The sequence below is a fragment of the Ornithodoros turicata genome, chromosome 7, assembly GCF_037126465.1.
Source record: "Ornithodoros turicata isolate Travis chromosome 7, ASM3712646v1, whole genome shotgun sequence".
Classification (NCBI taxonomy): domain Eukaryota; kingdom Metazoa; phylum Arthropoda; class Arachnida; order Ixodida; family Argasidae; genus Ornithodoros; species Ornithodoros turicata.
This window is the reverse complement of record NC_088207.1, coordinates 41,058,050-41,073,497: the sequence shown is the minus strand read 5'-3', so window position 1 is coordinate 41,073,497 and position 15,448 is coordinate 41,058,050. Positions and strand designations below refer to the sequence as shown.

Below are 15,448 nucleotides of genomic sequence, written 5' to 3'. Positions count from 1 at the left end.
CATTTTCAGAACGAAAATCCGTTCGGTAGATTGTCCGCAAAAAAATTCGTGAAGGAATACCTTTTTTTTTACCTATAGTTTGTTCACTGCACATCTTCGGAGACCCGTCTTTCCTTCACCCCCGATAGCGTATCCTGTCCTGTCCGTGTCGTTCTTGCGTTTTATTCATCATGAGATAACGGTTCGATGAAAGATTTTGGCAGAGTTGTCATATTCTAATAAGATGCATCTGTAATTACTTTCCACGTTATTAACAAGTGTTACCTGATTGGAAAAACAACGTCTGGTTGTATTTAGCGCTACAAAGATATAACAGAACTCAAGCACATCTTACGCACTTGGTTTATGAGGATTATCAGCCTCTGCTTTGCTATCGTGCAGAGTATCCTGCAAGTTGAGTAATGTAGGCGCAAATGGCGTTGTAAACTGCAATTTTAACTACATTTAATGGTCTGAATGCATCAATGTAACACAATTTCGAATCGTTCCCAAAGGGGTCCTACGAACGATAAACCACAGGCCAGATAAGCTCTAAAGTTGGCTTCTCCTCTTACACAACAATTATGCAGGCAAAGCACGCTTTAAAGGCGGCACGTATATTATAACCCATGCGCGAAATATGGCTCGCGCTTCACCAACCAATCGCGGCGTCAAGCACGAATGCGAATGCTGACGCAAGGAACATTTCTTTTATTTATTTATTTTTATTTGCTAAACGACGAAGACCAAGTACCGCGGGCCTCTACTGTCATACTGCCGATAGTTTTAAAATGCTTGAGCTGCTTCTATGATCAAAGGTCTCGGCGCGGGTATTCAGAAAAAAACGTACGAGAGGCATAAAAGAGTGGAGGCGCTCTTTCAAGTGTCGCGGGCTTCCATTCCGCATTACGAAGATTGAACCCTGAATAAATAGACTCAAGATAGGAAGTGAGGCGTGCGGGCACAGATCCGTACAACAAACATCCCTCCACTGAACGGTGGTAGGGAAAATATATTGACTGCGCGCCGTGAATGAACATAAAATATTCTCCTAGGTGTTATTCATCACGCATGAAGTACGATAGTCCTTTGCACCAACGAGTTGCACGATAAATCTGATCCTTTTTTCGAACAGCACGTACGTTGTAGCAGTAAGCTCCTCTACGCATGTTGCTTTAGAATGTTGCGGCATCGTGTATGCATGCTTATGCTTTCCCGTGGTCAGCTTCTAGGTGCGTTTGAGATATTGCGCCGGGGTGAGGAAGTGGCCATTGTTGGACCCATCTCGTGGAATACTCTCCATAGGGGGGAAAAAGAGAGAAGAAAGTAGTATTATACTAGACTGCGGAATAACGTCTTTACTGCCATCTCGCGTCGTGCGGCACATGGGATGATGATGACGGTGGTGGTGACAGTAGTGGTGATGAAAACATATGGTACATTAAAAAGTTGCATTACTTTATTTCGCACACTGCATTTCCCGAATTGGAACGTAACTCGAACAGAATAAAAGCCAATATGGCGGTCATGTGACCACGTGCCTAATCGTTCCTTGCTACTCAACATAGAGGCGATGATGGTGGCAGTTACTTGTTACCATCAAGCTGGTTGCTGTGATGGCAACAGCTCGAATACTGTACTTCAAACATCTGTATAGTACCTGCATTCGAAAACTGGACAGAACGGTACTAGAATATCTGATTGATGATTCTCAGAGAACAACACCAACAGACTTCACATAAGCGGTGACGATAATATGTGGATCGTTCGAGAAGCTGGATGTCTGCCTTCTACACTCTAAGGGAAAAAATGAGTAATTGTACTCCTTTTGGGGACTAAATGCATTGCCACAAAAAAAAAAAAAAAATAGTCCCTTTCGGGAGTAAATGCGTGTCACTAAGTGCAGACTCCATTTCACGCTCTGCCCTAAGAGTCCCAGGTACATGATTCGCGTGCATGTGTGAAATTACTTTGAATCAAACCGTCAACCGTGATACATCGAGTGATATAAAATCTTGCGACATACATAGGGCGCAATTTGCGAAGAAAGAAGCGCTAACTTTTTCATACTCTGCGTGGGTGGAAAATTGCTAAGTTGACTGAGTCATACAACCTTATGCCATCAAATTGATCAAGAGCAGATATTCACGTAGGCTGTTGCAATCGGAAGACGATTTGCGAAGTTCAGTGACAAGTTGCAGTCCTGGGGAGTAAATGTCGGGATTAGGGGACTAAAATCGGGAGTAACTGGCAGTCCTGCGGACTAGAAGCTGCAATACGCCTTATGCATAAGTGCGCGCCATCTATGTGCGGAGACGGAGACTACGTTTACGCGCCATGTTTGAGTATAGCTGCCGGTGGTTTCGGTTTTCGCCACATCGACTATCGCCAGCAACGCGGCATCCCGGGAGGTTGACCAGCAACTCCCCATTACTGCTCGTGCCACTGTGCACCCAAAAGGGCAATATTGGCTCGAATACCAATAAGGTAAATCCTCAGTTCGCTATTATTGCCTCTAAAATAATTAAAAAGGCACGTTCACGGTCAGAACATGCTTAGATTGGGGTTTTTTGGCGTGTCACGGGACGGCAGCTTCTTTCAGAAGTAGGTCTATACTAAACGCGAGCTACAGAGGACTTCATTTATGTGCAGGAGTGTTGAATTTCCAGTGGAAGCGTGCTGCTAGACCAGCATTTAGAAGATGATTGGGAAAATGAGCTTTGTGCACTGTCTCTCTTAGTGGTACATATCCGTTTGGGACATTGTTGATATAATTGCTTTTAAAAAGGAGCTATGTACCAAGCAGATAACCAAGTACGACACATAAGATTTCAGAGCAAAAGCAATGTGCTCCTTCTGATGTGCCGTTGCCTTTGCATCACAAAGAAAATGGCATATGATGCGAGGAAATCGTCAAATCATCACAGAAAGTCTGGTTTTCTGTGTCTCCAAGAAAGGGACTCTTTATTTCTTTCTTTCTTTCTTTGTGTGAACAGTCAGCTCCACATGACTTCCATCTAAAAAAGTATGTATCCGTTCACCTTTTGTTGGGTTACTGGTACCAAACAACTACATGTGCGAGTATGAAAGTACATCTGATATTTTAGTGAAGGTACACAAAATGTGTCTAGTCACAGGTGCTCAAATGCTTTTTTATTCCGTTACTGAACAGGACCAGCAGCTAAGCAGAGAGTCCTGTAGTAAGATCATCCATCGCCACTCCATGCTGCACAAACGCGCATATAGGGACCCGCTACGTAACTGCGTAACACACCGCATCAGAACACTCTGCTGTAAAGTTGGGGCAAGTAGTTGAGTATTCATATGTATAAAAGCGACAGAGTCCCCAAAATTCCGCAGTTCGACGTGAGATACAGCCACGAAGTTGCAGCTACGCCGAGCGTGCTTATCCGATGCCGTTTGCTCGTTGTAGAAGATAATAACGAAGTTGTCCGAAAGAAACGTTCGTATAACGTTAGCTTCGTGAGCTCGGCTGTGGATTCTTCCTGCTCGCCTGCCATGCTAAAAAGCTTGAATCGCAAGTTTCCCGACATTCCAGCTGGTCCCGTTACAGGAAATCGCACATAGCGCGACCGCCCGAATACTCAAACATGGCGCCGCCGCCAGCCGCCGCCACGAGATGGCAGCACTTATGAATAAGGCGTATTACTCCCCATTTTACTCGATTTTTTTCTTAGAGTATATGCCGCATGCTACAGGTCCTGCCGCGCACGTGAAGGAAGAGAATACTGTGCCGATGAACTAATCATCCCTGTTTCTATTTTTTTTCCCCCGCTATTATCGTCGTCAAGGAAGCGGACCTCGCTATTGGAGACCTGACAATCACTTATCTTCGCGAAGAAGTCGTAGACTTTACGATGCCTGTCATGACGCTGGGCATCAGCATCCTCTTCCAAAAACCAAAGGCAGAGCAGACACTCTTTTTCTTCTTGACTCCACTCTCAGTGGACGTGTGGGCGTCCATGGCGGTCGCGTACCTGGCGATCAGTGTCTTGCTCTTCGTGGTTGCTCGCTTCAGCCCGTACGAGTGGAGACCCAGCGCTCCTTGCCACTTGCTGACGTCGTCGGAAAATGTCTCAGGTCTGCGGAATCACTTTACTCTTCTTAACAGCTTCTGGTTCACCATGAGCGCCATCATGCAGCAGGGATGCGACACGTCGCCGAGGTGAGTGGACATGCACGACGGTTAATTCCTCAATAATAATAACACCAAAATGTATATTAATTATTAAAAATTATTCTGAGTTTACAGTTTGTTCTTTTTAAAATCGTATTACGTAATACACCGGGTGGTTCACGAATTCGTGAACAGATGGCTCTATCGAGAAACTTTCTTTTCAGTGAGTATCCCTGGGACACTGTCCAAACACTGAGCAGTGAGTGGCTCATTTGCATGCGCTCATTAATTAAATAAAACTCATTGCTTTTAAATTTTACTTCGGACGCTCTGTTTTACCGATCGGAACCTTCAGCAAAAAATGTTACAGAAAAAAAACTGCGTCGACACTTGGTGATTTTTAGAGTAATTAATTGGATTCGGTTTACATATTTGTTGCGCGGAACAGCGTACGAACGCGCTCTTTCGCTCAGCTATCCTTACGTGTTCATCCGCCTCATTCACACGCGCGGTGGTGACGGAAGATATGTGCGTGCACTTATTAATTAAATAAAACTTTCAACTTTTAAAATTTAATTTCGTCTTTACTTCTCAATCTTCCGTCACCCTGACGCGTGCGAACCAGGCGGATGAACATTTAATTGGTAGCAGAATAGATGAGCGAAAGAGTGCATCGGTACGCTGGTCCGCGCAACAAATATGTAAACCCAAACCAACCAATTAGCCCAAAAATCACTAATTGCCGACGCATTTTTTTTTTTTTACATTTTTCGCTGAAGGTTTCGATCGGTAAAACAGAGGTTCCGAAAGCGCCTGAAGTAAAATTTAAAAGATGTTTTATTTAATTAATGAGCATATGGGCAGATAAGCCGCTGGCTCCGCAGTTCTTGGCCGATATGTGTCGGGGATGCTCACAGAAAAGAAGGCTTTTCCATAGCGCCACCTGTTTACGAATTCCTCATCCGGGGACCTTCCGTGGAACACACGGTATAGTAAATACGACGTGAAAGCCGTTCAGAAAGGGTTTAGGTCCTCACGTTTTTACCTTATTGTGTGTGTACAGGGTGTGCGCAGAAAAAGTAGCCTCAAATTTACGCACATAGCGCGCGTCCTGCATACCGCACGAAGTTCCGATGGCGCACGACGCCGTATTTTTGCGATAAAAGCCAACAACACAAAAAAATCGTGGTAGTCAAGCTCTGCGTAACAAAATCGTTAGCCACGCAGACTTTTTCCAATGGGACGTTGCAGCGCAGCACAGTTGCGTCGCCCTACCGCTAGGAGTGCCACCTATGCAGAAACCGAAACGAAATCTGGCAGGCCTATAGTGGCAGCTAGACGCAACCGTGCCGCGACCGCCATGTTGGCATCTGCATAGGCAATTTGGGATGCACGGAGTGCACCGTTTGCATAGATGACTTTTTTGTTACGCAGAGGTTGGTTGCTACGATATTTTTGTTTTTGTTGGTGGTGGTTTTCATCGCATAAGTGCGTCGTCGTGCGCCACCGGAACTTACGGTATGCGGAGAACCGGTACGGTATGCAGAGAACGTGATACGTGCGAAAATGTGGGGATTCTTTTTCTGCACACACCCTGTACTCTTGGAATACGACTTCACCACACAATACGCTGAATGCTAGCGATTGCCCAATTAATAATAATTGGGGGTTTACGTCGCGAGACAACTGAGATCAATTGCCCAATTAATGAAGCCGTTATCATTCCGGATCTTCTGGAAAGCGCGTGTGGAATATGCCGTTTCATGACAATTCCCGTAACTGCCTAAGTGTCACAAAAAGTCGTTCGCCTCCTGTTTCAACAAATCAGCAGGAATCAGTGGAACCAGGGGTGAGAAAACGACATCGTTCGGGATGATAGTTGGCTACGAGCCTGTTGTGCGGAAGTGTTCTGAATTAATGAGTAGCCCAACATCCACTGGCTATGGAACTGGAACTTTCGCTTACCCTGCTGCCCTAGCTGGTATCAACAATGTACCCCACTCCTTGCAAACCCTTCTCAAGAGTTTGTTTCCTTGTTTCAGCACCTTTTTCCGCTGGTGCAAGCATGCCTACAGCAATGCCTACAGCAATACCTCCAGAGCGTTCACACTGAGCTACACGCGTGGCGCGTATTCTGCAGACAGACTCGACGAAACCTTAAGCTACGCTCTCCGCGAAACAGTTTATCAAATCTTGTGGTGAGGTCTGACCGCCTCTAAGAACGATGCGGAGCCACTCAAGGAAACTATATGGAGAAAAACCGGGCTATACGTTTCTACAAAGTGAACAAGTAATGCCTGCGCGCGAGCACCTCCTATACGTCTTGGAAGAAATTGGGTGCTCCAGGCGTCTTTTGCACTTGTCCCTAAGGAGCAGGTGGCTTGAGGAAGGAGAATGCCGCGACTATAGAAGTCATTTCTCTGGGATCACGTTTCCATGGCAGTAAGACGTTGTTCCACGCTGCTGTCGAACGTTGCTACGCCGGGACGAGGACAAAATCGAGGGGAAAAAAAAGCAGCATGCTAATAGAAAAGAAAAAAAAAGCTACGCTGAACACACGAAATGCTCGTGAAATCGGTTTGAAAAAGACTCGCCGGAAGGTTCTTGACAAGAGCGGCTTTCTTACAGAATGGTACCGTAGAAATCTGAGAAAGTAATAGAGGTGCAGTATTGCAAACTCTATCCCCTTGCGTACGCCAGGAAATAGCGGGCGCGTGTACACTATACGCGTGCGTAGACTGACATTGACGGACTATAGGACGTGGCTTTGCGTATAGTGCGCGCGTGTACACTACTCGTGCGTAGACGGACTTAGACGTGGACGGACTAGGACGTGGCTTTGCGTATAGTGCGCGCGTGTACACTACGCGTGCGTAGACGGACTTTGACGTGGACGGACTAGGACGTGGCTTTGCGTATAGCGCTCGCGCAGTGCGAACACGCTGTTTCCTCGCGTACGCAAGTTCATTGTGTTTTCGCTAGAACTAAATATCCCTAATGTGCGACGAACCGCACGATAAACAAGGAAGAGAGAAAATGAGGTGCAGTGATTCATTGTATTTTGAGGACGTGTAACTTTGAAATTTTCTCGTCAATGGTTATTTCTGCGCAACATAGTTGAAATAAAACTTCGCCACATAACGCTCTCATCGTCAACCATTGTCCCGCGCGAAATCGTTCTTTCTCCCGATTTGTTGAAGACAGCAAAAAATATTCGGGGTAGAGTCGACGTCCAAGAGGTCGTAGCACAGCAAGGTAGACACAGTGAAGCGTTCTTGGTTTATTGCGTGAAAGCTAGTGTCATGCAATAAATCAAGAAAGCTTCACCCTTGTTGTCCCGATTTATTGACTGATGGGGGGCGTACGTTTTTTTTTTTTGCGCGCTTTTCGGTTTGCACTAATTTTCACACAAAGATAGGTGTACTCCTCCCGTTTAAACAAAAATTATATATGGGCGGCAGAACGAAACCATCACTGTTGCCCATGGCGGGGCTATACGCGACAAGTGAGTATATTGTGCATAGAACTGTGTGCCGTCAATTCAACATTCAATTCAACTTATTTTTGAGACGGCATGTGTGCTTTAACAGCGTTGTTCCAAGTGAGGTTCGAGCTCCGCATTTCTAAACCACAACTTTGAGCGTTTTCAATGAATGTGAATACTAGTAAAGTAGGCGAATAAACTTTACTCCAGAAACGCAAGTGTCTAAATATTTGTAACAGTTGTTTTTCACGTCACATTTTTCAACGTACCGTCATCAACTTTTTTTTACTCATTTCATATCATTTCATATCTTCACTCACATTCTAGGGAGAAACGAATGAATTAAATTGGGGAGTAATTGTAGCTTCTAGCACCAAGACTGCAATTACCCTCTATTTTAGTCTTTGACCTCCAGAAATATGCATCCTTGGTTTTAGTCCCAAAAGAGACTGGTCGTTGTGGCAGCGTATCTAGGTCGCTAAAATGACAACAAAAAAAAAGTCGCTTTCTTTTAATCTCTTCTTGAAGTTCACACAGTGTGCTTGCATGCGCGCTGTCTCTTTTCTGTTTTCGTTGCATGAAAACTAAGCAAGTCAGCTGACGAGGGCCCGTTCCTCTCCTTGCGTTCCTCTCCTTGGTGTCCTTGCGCAGGTCGACATCGGCGCGGATCATCGCTGCCGTTTGGTGGTTCTTCTCTTTCGTGATCATCTCTTCGTACACGGCAAACCTGGCATCTTTTCTCACGCGTGAGCGAATGCGGTCACCAATCCAGAGCGCGGAAGATCTCTCCAAGCAAACGGAAATTCTTTACGGATGCGTCACGTCGGGTTCTACTGAGGCGTTTTTTAGAGTACGTAACCACCCTTCTGCGTCAGTAAGATTTATACACGGAATCTTATGAACCATCGCTTTTTAGCGTCTGCTCAAGTTGCTTCTCTTTTTCGTTTGCGATGATGTTTGAAACACCGTGTAGGTCCGTCCTTGGCCTTATAGAATCACGTGACACCACATGATCCCCAGATTGTGTTTGCGGTACGCTGAAATTGTGCAACCGCCGCAGTAACAACACAAAAACAAAACAAACATTAAACGATTTCGTGAAACATTAAAGTACTTTCAGTAAAGATTTCTTAGTATTTCAAAAAGAGTTTCACAAAACAAAAACTACCGGCAACGATGGCCTTATAAAGCTACCATATTTAAACATTTTGGCACAATGCTCAAATTCGACCAATGTTTTACTCTCAACATAGAGGAAATTTGAGCTCTCTGACGTATGGAAAGTAACGCAAATGTACATTCTCTAGTGTGCTATCCAGTGTCTGTGTGCACTTCATGAGTTCTGAATAACATTTCATTGGGTTAAGTTTCCGCATGATGCGTAATTTTTCTTTTTCACATATTTCAGGAATCGAAGTTCGAAACATACGAGAAGTTATGGCAGGCGATGTCCAACGCCGACCCGACAGTGTTAACGGAGTCCAACGCGGAAGGTATCAAGCGAGTGCGAGACGGGAACTACGCATTCTTTATGGAATCTACCACCGTTGAATATGTCGTGGAGCGGGACTGCACTCTCACACAGATCGGTGGTTTGCTCGACTCAAAGAGTTACGGAATTGCCATGCCGTCAGGTACATAACAAATAGGAACGCGTTTTGAAATCGTGAGACGCAGGTCACACTGCGAGTCATTGAAAGCGACGGCCGATGAACATGCGCGTGGCGCCACCTGGTGTGTAACGAGTCAGCCTCTCAAGGAGCATTGGTTCCAATGCTGCTTGAGGCGCTCACACGTTACACGCTAGATGGAGCTATGCACATGTTCAATGGTCATTGGTTACAATGACCATTGAGACTCCCGGTGTGACCCAGGCACAAGTAATGCCATCGTAACGGGCTTCCCACAGGTCCAAACTGATGCAGTAATCCTGCCAAAAATAGTTAGTTGTTTCATTTTTGTGACCAAGTATTTAGCGTATGCTCTGTAGTATACCAACTTAACGGAAGTATTGCCTCACAAATGATTAGGTAACGAGGAGGGCAACAATGACAGTAGTGTACCCAAAAGAACAAATCTCAGGTACCGTCCTGAGGGACCCCAGAAACCGAACCACGCAAGCCAGGCTCAGAATAGTTACTTTCCATCATGTTTACCAGATGCCGCTGCCTTACCCTGTACTGTATATGTGCGCGCGCGTGTGTATGAGAAAACGACGTGTAGGAGAAAATGTCAAGAGTACGTGTCCCGTTCGTTGAATAAGGCCCGTTGCTAAGTCGTTGGAAGGCCGTAGCGTAGCGTATTGGTCACCGCACTCGACCGGCAAAAGTGCGTGGTGTGATTCTTGCTGCTGTCTGGCTTTTTCAAAGATTGACGTATTTAAATCCCTCAAGTATCATCTTGTGTGGTCATCAGGGCTCAATAGCCACTTCAATAGTCTGCTTCAATAGCTATTGGCAGTGCTTCCTGCACGCGCAGTGAGCGCGTGCCCAAAGTGCTGTCAAAGTCGACTGCGATGGCCCCCCGAAGCTCGCAGGGCCGAACCAGAATACCAGTCGATCACTCAAGAGACTAGGGTTTCATTTGTGAGGAACACGTGTGCGCGACAAAATATAGAACTTTATCGGCCCGAGGAAGTCGACTGGGCAGCATTCTTAATGACAGAGACATCCGTTCCAAATCACGCGAGACCATCAGAGGTCGTGAAAAAGGCGTCTTCCTCTCACGTTGCACGATGATCGCTCGATGAAAAGTCAACGAGGTCTACGAAACACTGCGAACATTCATGTCTGCAAGCGAGATACTTTCATCTCTGTATCCCTAAAGGAATTGTGAGGCTGTGATCTGCCCGTCTACGATGGGCAAACCTGACTACACTACGCCGAAATCTGGATTGCCTATGAATTTCCCTCGGCGACAGGATGACGTGCATCCACCAACTGCTAGTAAAATATTCACCAGTTAGATTCCGTTAGATTCCCGCCTCAAAGCCTCGTAGGGTCGTCCGTACAATCCAGTGCATAGCTTCGGATTCTTCTAATATTGATCCCTCGGCTGACGTTGCAGAATTAGTGCGGACAGGCATATCGGGGAACGCGATAAGGAATAATCCCACAGTTCGTATAACAAGCATGAAAATTAATATTACATAACGAATAGGTTCAGAAATGTCAAACAATATTCTACAATAGATAAAAACAAGCCCAATCTCGCGGGAACCGTAACATCGGCACGAAATAGGTTCGATGTCTATAGTCCACCCATTTCTTGAAGAACCAGAATGGGCAACCATCTGGCAGAAATTCCACGGTTTACGCGAATTTCCAGTACTTCTCGATATTTTTCATTTTCCTTCAGATCTAATCCTGTTGCCCTGAATTTGTGGTTTTCGACGGTATTTAAGAAGATTGTACAAATGTGTTGCGGTAGACCCACATGAAACACAGATATCACTTGCAAATAAATGTTGAATCCGTAAATACGAAAATTTCTGTGGTTTGGATAATGAAACGTCTTGCAGAAAACACGGGAGGAAATGAAAGATAAGAATTAGCTTAGGAACTGCTTGCTAACAGAAAAAAACAAGACGCAAGATAATGGTCGGTGTGTATAGTTTAGGTTCGAACATGGCGCACTCTACTGCTATAGTCCATTGTGGGACACGAGTTGGGGGGGGATGTTTATTAAGAAAAAAAAAAGAAAAGGAAAGGCCAGACAGACGGAGGTCGGCTCGCTATTCTACGAAATGCAACAACTCAGGGAAAAGAGGCGCTGACGCCAGGAATCGAACCTGGGTCTTCTGGGCGTATGAGGCTTACATGTTTGTGTCGTCCTTTAGTGTGGTCTGCCTCGACCAAATCTCGTTGTCAACCGTACGTTGCTATTCTACGATGGGTCTAAGCGTCTTCTACCGCGCTACCGGCTTGCTTCTTGTGTCCCTCATATCGTGGCCGGGGCCACTGAGTTGGCACTGTCACAACCAGGACTCCTATAGTACTGAATTTGTCGACGTTTGAAACTTTCTAATCTTACACCGTGTTGTCATACATCGGATATTTTGCATTTGTACTTTGCCCTCCTGCTTGGCCCCCTGAGGGCCTGCAGTATCTTGTAAATATTTTTTTTTTAACGAACGTATTTCGACAGTCGGGGCGTAAGCTCCACAGACCGCTGAGCATCCCAGATTCGCAGATGTACATTGCTTTTGGAAAATTTATTACGCGTATCACATCACACCACACTAGCCACCACGCGTGCAGAAGACATACAACTAAATTTTCTTTGTTTAAAGCGAGGACAAAGAAACTGAATTTATTGCAGGTTCTCCCTACCGGACTCACATCTCGTCGGCAATCTTACAGCTCCAGGAGCAGGGTACCCTGCAGATCTTGAAAGATCGGTGGTGGAAGGTAGACAGCAACAAACGTTGTGCCGATGACGTCGCTCAGGCTAAGTCTGGCGTCACCAGTGAGCTTGGACTGGCAAAAGTAGGGGGAGTTTTCGTCATACTACTTGCGGGCCTTGGGCTCGCTTGCATCATCGTTTTCGGGGAGTTCATCTGCAAAACCCGTTCCGGCGAATACCGTTCAAAGGTAACATGGCCAATAAAGAAACATTATTCGTGTGTATTATGTTTCCTCTGCACTCTAGATGCAGAACTTCACCACATCATACGTTCCCAGGCAACCACAATTTGAAGTGATATCGTTCGCTTTCCCTGTGGGAGGTGCACGGGGGGGGGGGGGGGGGATATGTTTAATGATAAGAAAGAAGAGGAAAGAGGGAGAGGTGCACGGCATTTTGGGAGACTCTGTACTTAGGTTAATGTCAAACAAACGCGTACGGTCTGCTCTCTCCTAAATCAGGACTGATAACGGTTGCATTCTGTGCCTGGCCTTGAGCATGTTATGGCGCGTCCCGACTATGCCGATCGGATCTCCCGGCTGTGCTTTGTATATTGCTCACTATGCCGATCGACTAGGCCGATCGGCATAGGAGGAGGCACCTGTAGACAAAGCACAGCGGAGGGAGCCGATCGGCATAATGAGGACGCACCTTTATGTGGTGAAGCTTTGTTCTGGGACAGTGACGGCCAAATTTGATTTTCGAATAGGAAAATCCCAGTGCATAATCTGCGTTGCGCATAGTATATTATACTGGCGGGAGAAAAAACGGGCCAGAGACAGGACGAAGAAGGAGACACACACACACACACGGAGAGTGTGTACCTCCTCTCTTCTTCGTCCCATCTCTGCGCTGACTTTTCCTCTGCTTCTACATGTACAGCTCCCGTCAACCTTAATAATAACACCAGAAAAAATATGGTCTCGTTCTCGACGCGACTATAGCAACCCTTGAAGTCATGAGGAAATCTTAGTTGAAAAAATTATCTCTTAGTTTGACGCAACGATTTTGTTCACTTTACATTCCCCCAGTGCCCACAGGGTGGTTGTTATCGCGCTGGGAAACGAGACCGAATTTTTTTCAGTGTTATTATTAAGGTTGACGAGAGCAGTACCAACATGCCGAAACCACCGCCTAAACTCACTGTAGTGCTGGTTTCCTTTGCCTTCAACAATGCCAGCTGCATTCCCCTGGTTTCAGCTAGACAACAATCACTTTATCCACCATTTCATGCGCTTCCTCAGCGATGACTGTTGCATATGGACTAGGTCACTCATCGAGCGACATGTGGTGATCAAAACAATCCCCAGGCGAAAGTACCGCAATGAAACCCTTATGAACAGCAATCACGACTATCGATAGCTGAATGATCTCTAAGGCAAAACTTGGGTCCTTGGGACTGTGGGCATGTTCATCCAGATCTTGAAACCATTGCTGGTGATCTCTAACGAAAATTAACAGCATAGCTTGCCTTTACATGTTCAATGTGTGTATTTTTGCAGCTCGAAGATCAGGTCACGTGACACTGTAGGGGCATTCAAGGTAAGACTGACTCATTTATTTCATCATCCACAATTTTCAGACATTCGTCCTACAAACTATGTCGTCTTTTGTGTCCTCTCCGCGTTCCTCTACGTCCTCTCTCTTCTGATGGTTTGCCTTGCAGGTCGCACAGAACCACGTGCGGGCAACGAAATGCAGCCTTGGACTCCTAACACCAAGATCGTCGGCAGCCGCATCTTCATATGATAATAAGAAAGCTCAGCAAAGAAGTCTGGTACCGTGATAATCGTCCCTGAACGAAGAGCCGTGGAATTGTATTAAATGTAGGTGCACATTCTGTCCGGTACAAAAGCGCTATACGTTAAAACCGAAGGTAACGCTGCAAAACGCTGTATCACATTTGACTACATATAATAAAATTTAAAAAAAAACACGAGGTGGTTGTTCTGACAGGTGATAATGTTTCTTTGCATGTCAAGATTTTTCCTGAGTACACTCCGTTGTTCATAGAGTAACACTGGGGTGACCATTGCATTGTTTTTCTCCCTTCCTGCAGATCAATACCTAACAAGGAATGCATCACCAACGGCGGCTAGGATTGACCAGTCCCATCAACAACTACGCTTCAGAAAAATCAGTGAGACGAACATTGTATAGCAAACTCTACTGGAGTACACAACGCAAAGACACCACGTTGGCTTCGTTGCTCGCGTACTGTGTATGTGTAAATATTCAGATGCTGTTATATTTTCACATTTGGAATACAACGAAAGCTCCCTCATAACAAAGACGTCCTCCATCTTTGACATGGCAAAGATGGAAATAAATGACGCTGCGTTAACATGCACGTGAGTACTGATGAGCCATTTCCTTGTCTTTCCTGCTTCTTTGGGAATCAAATGATATACTACCTCGAGGAAAATGGGTTTTGTGATGTATTCGACTGACACATGCGGATAGAGTATTTTGGGATACATTTCGCATCGTTAGACGGGAAACCAAAATGTCCTCGATGCATGAGAGATGTGCAACACGACTAAATCTTTTCTTGATTTGGTCGAACCGTAATGTCAGATAATCTTGAAGGCATTGTGCTTTATGCCCGGCTTCTTCCTTTTGTGTGACCTCCTGATACCACCTGGCGTCGACAACGATAGCAAGAATCGGCATGGACCAATAAATTGTAATGTAACTGTAAATCTGGTTGATTGGATAATGCGCTGTCAAAGGTTGCGTTAAGTAGCCCCTCTTTCGGCGCGCTCAAATCGGGAATATGAGACACCCGGAGCGGCCACTAAACAGCGGAAAGCAATATTGGAGCGCTACACTGCTGGCTCCCTGATGCCGCTTCCTGTTGTCTGCTCGTGCAGTGCACAGACGGAGGACACGCTGGCTTAGTTAGAACTTATGGTAACGTTGGAAGAGAGGACTGCAGTTGCGAAGACTTCCCCTTGTAACAGCCAATGAAATGGAAAAGATGGGAATTTGTAACAGACGTCATATGAGCTGTTTACTGTGAAGACGGTTGCGTGGCGTGAAGATGTCTGCATTAAAGCATTTCCCGCGAATAACCGTCGATATTCGTGGTGCTTGTGTCGCGTTAAGTGAGTGGAGTCTCAAACACTCGCGCTCCAGGGCGCCTACTTAGCGCAACCAAAGTCAACCAGATCCGTCGGACGGTGCGTCTCGTGCTTCGTGCACTGGACCTTTGTGGAGCCATACTAATGTAAGTAATGTGCTCTGGCGTGTTCATCCAATCTGGTAATGCAGTTCTTCGTCTGCGGGAGGATCCCATGGAGGAAAGCTAGGCAGGTTGGGTTACAACAACTTAAGTAACCTACCTATTCTCCATTTCCAATATCCAATGCACCAGTAAGATTGCGCGTTAGCAACGCAGACGATACTTCTCTATGCGGAGACGTCACGTGTCATCGGCGTCG

At 45.8% G+C, this 15,448-nt stretch overlaps 1 protein-coding gene across 1 annotated transcript in view; it reads left to right on the top strand.

Annotated features, from left to right (window-relative positions):
• LOC135401117 (glutamate receptor ionotropic, kainate 2-like) overlaps positions 1–14,339 on the top strand; it is a 43,663-nt gene extending 29,324 nt beyond the window's left edge. The window contains exons 10-16 of the mRNA XM_064633314.1: positions 3,792–4,165; positions 8,253–8,451; positions 9,010–9,235; positions 11,922–12,193; positions 13,508–13,547; positions 13,672–13,831; positions 14,065–14,339. Coding sequence (XP_064489384.1) covers positions 3,792–4,165; positions 8,253–8,451; positions 9,010–9,235; positions 11,922–12,193; positions 13,508–13,528 — 1,092 coding nt within the window. The 3' untranslated portion in view covers positions 13,529–13,547; positions 13,672–13,831; positions 14,065–14,339. The remainder of the gene's footprint in view (positions 1–3,791; positions 4,166–8,252; positions 8,452–9,009; positions 9,236–11,921; positions 12,194–13,507; positions 13,548–13,671; positions 13,832–14,064) is intronic.
• The last annotated feature ends 1,109 nt before the right edge of the window (positions 14,340–15,448 follow it).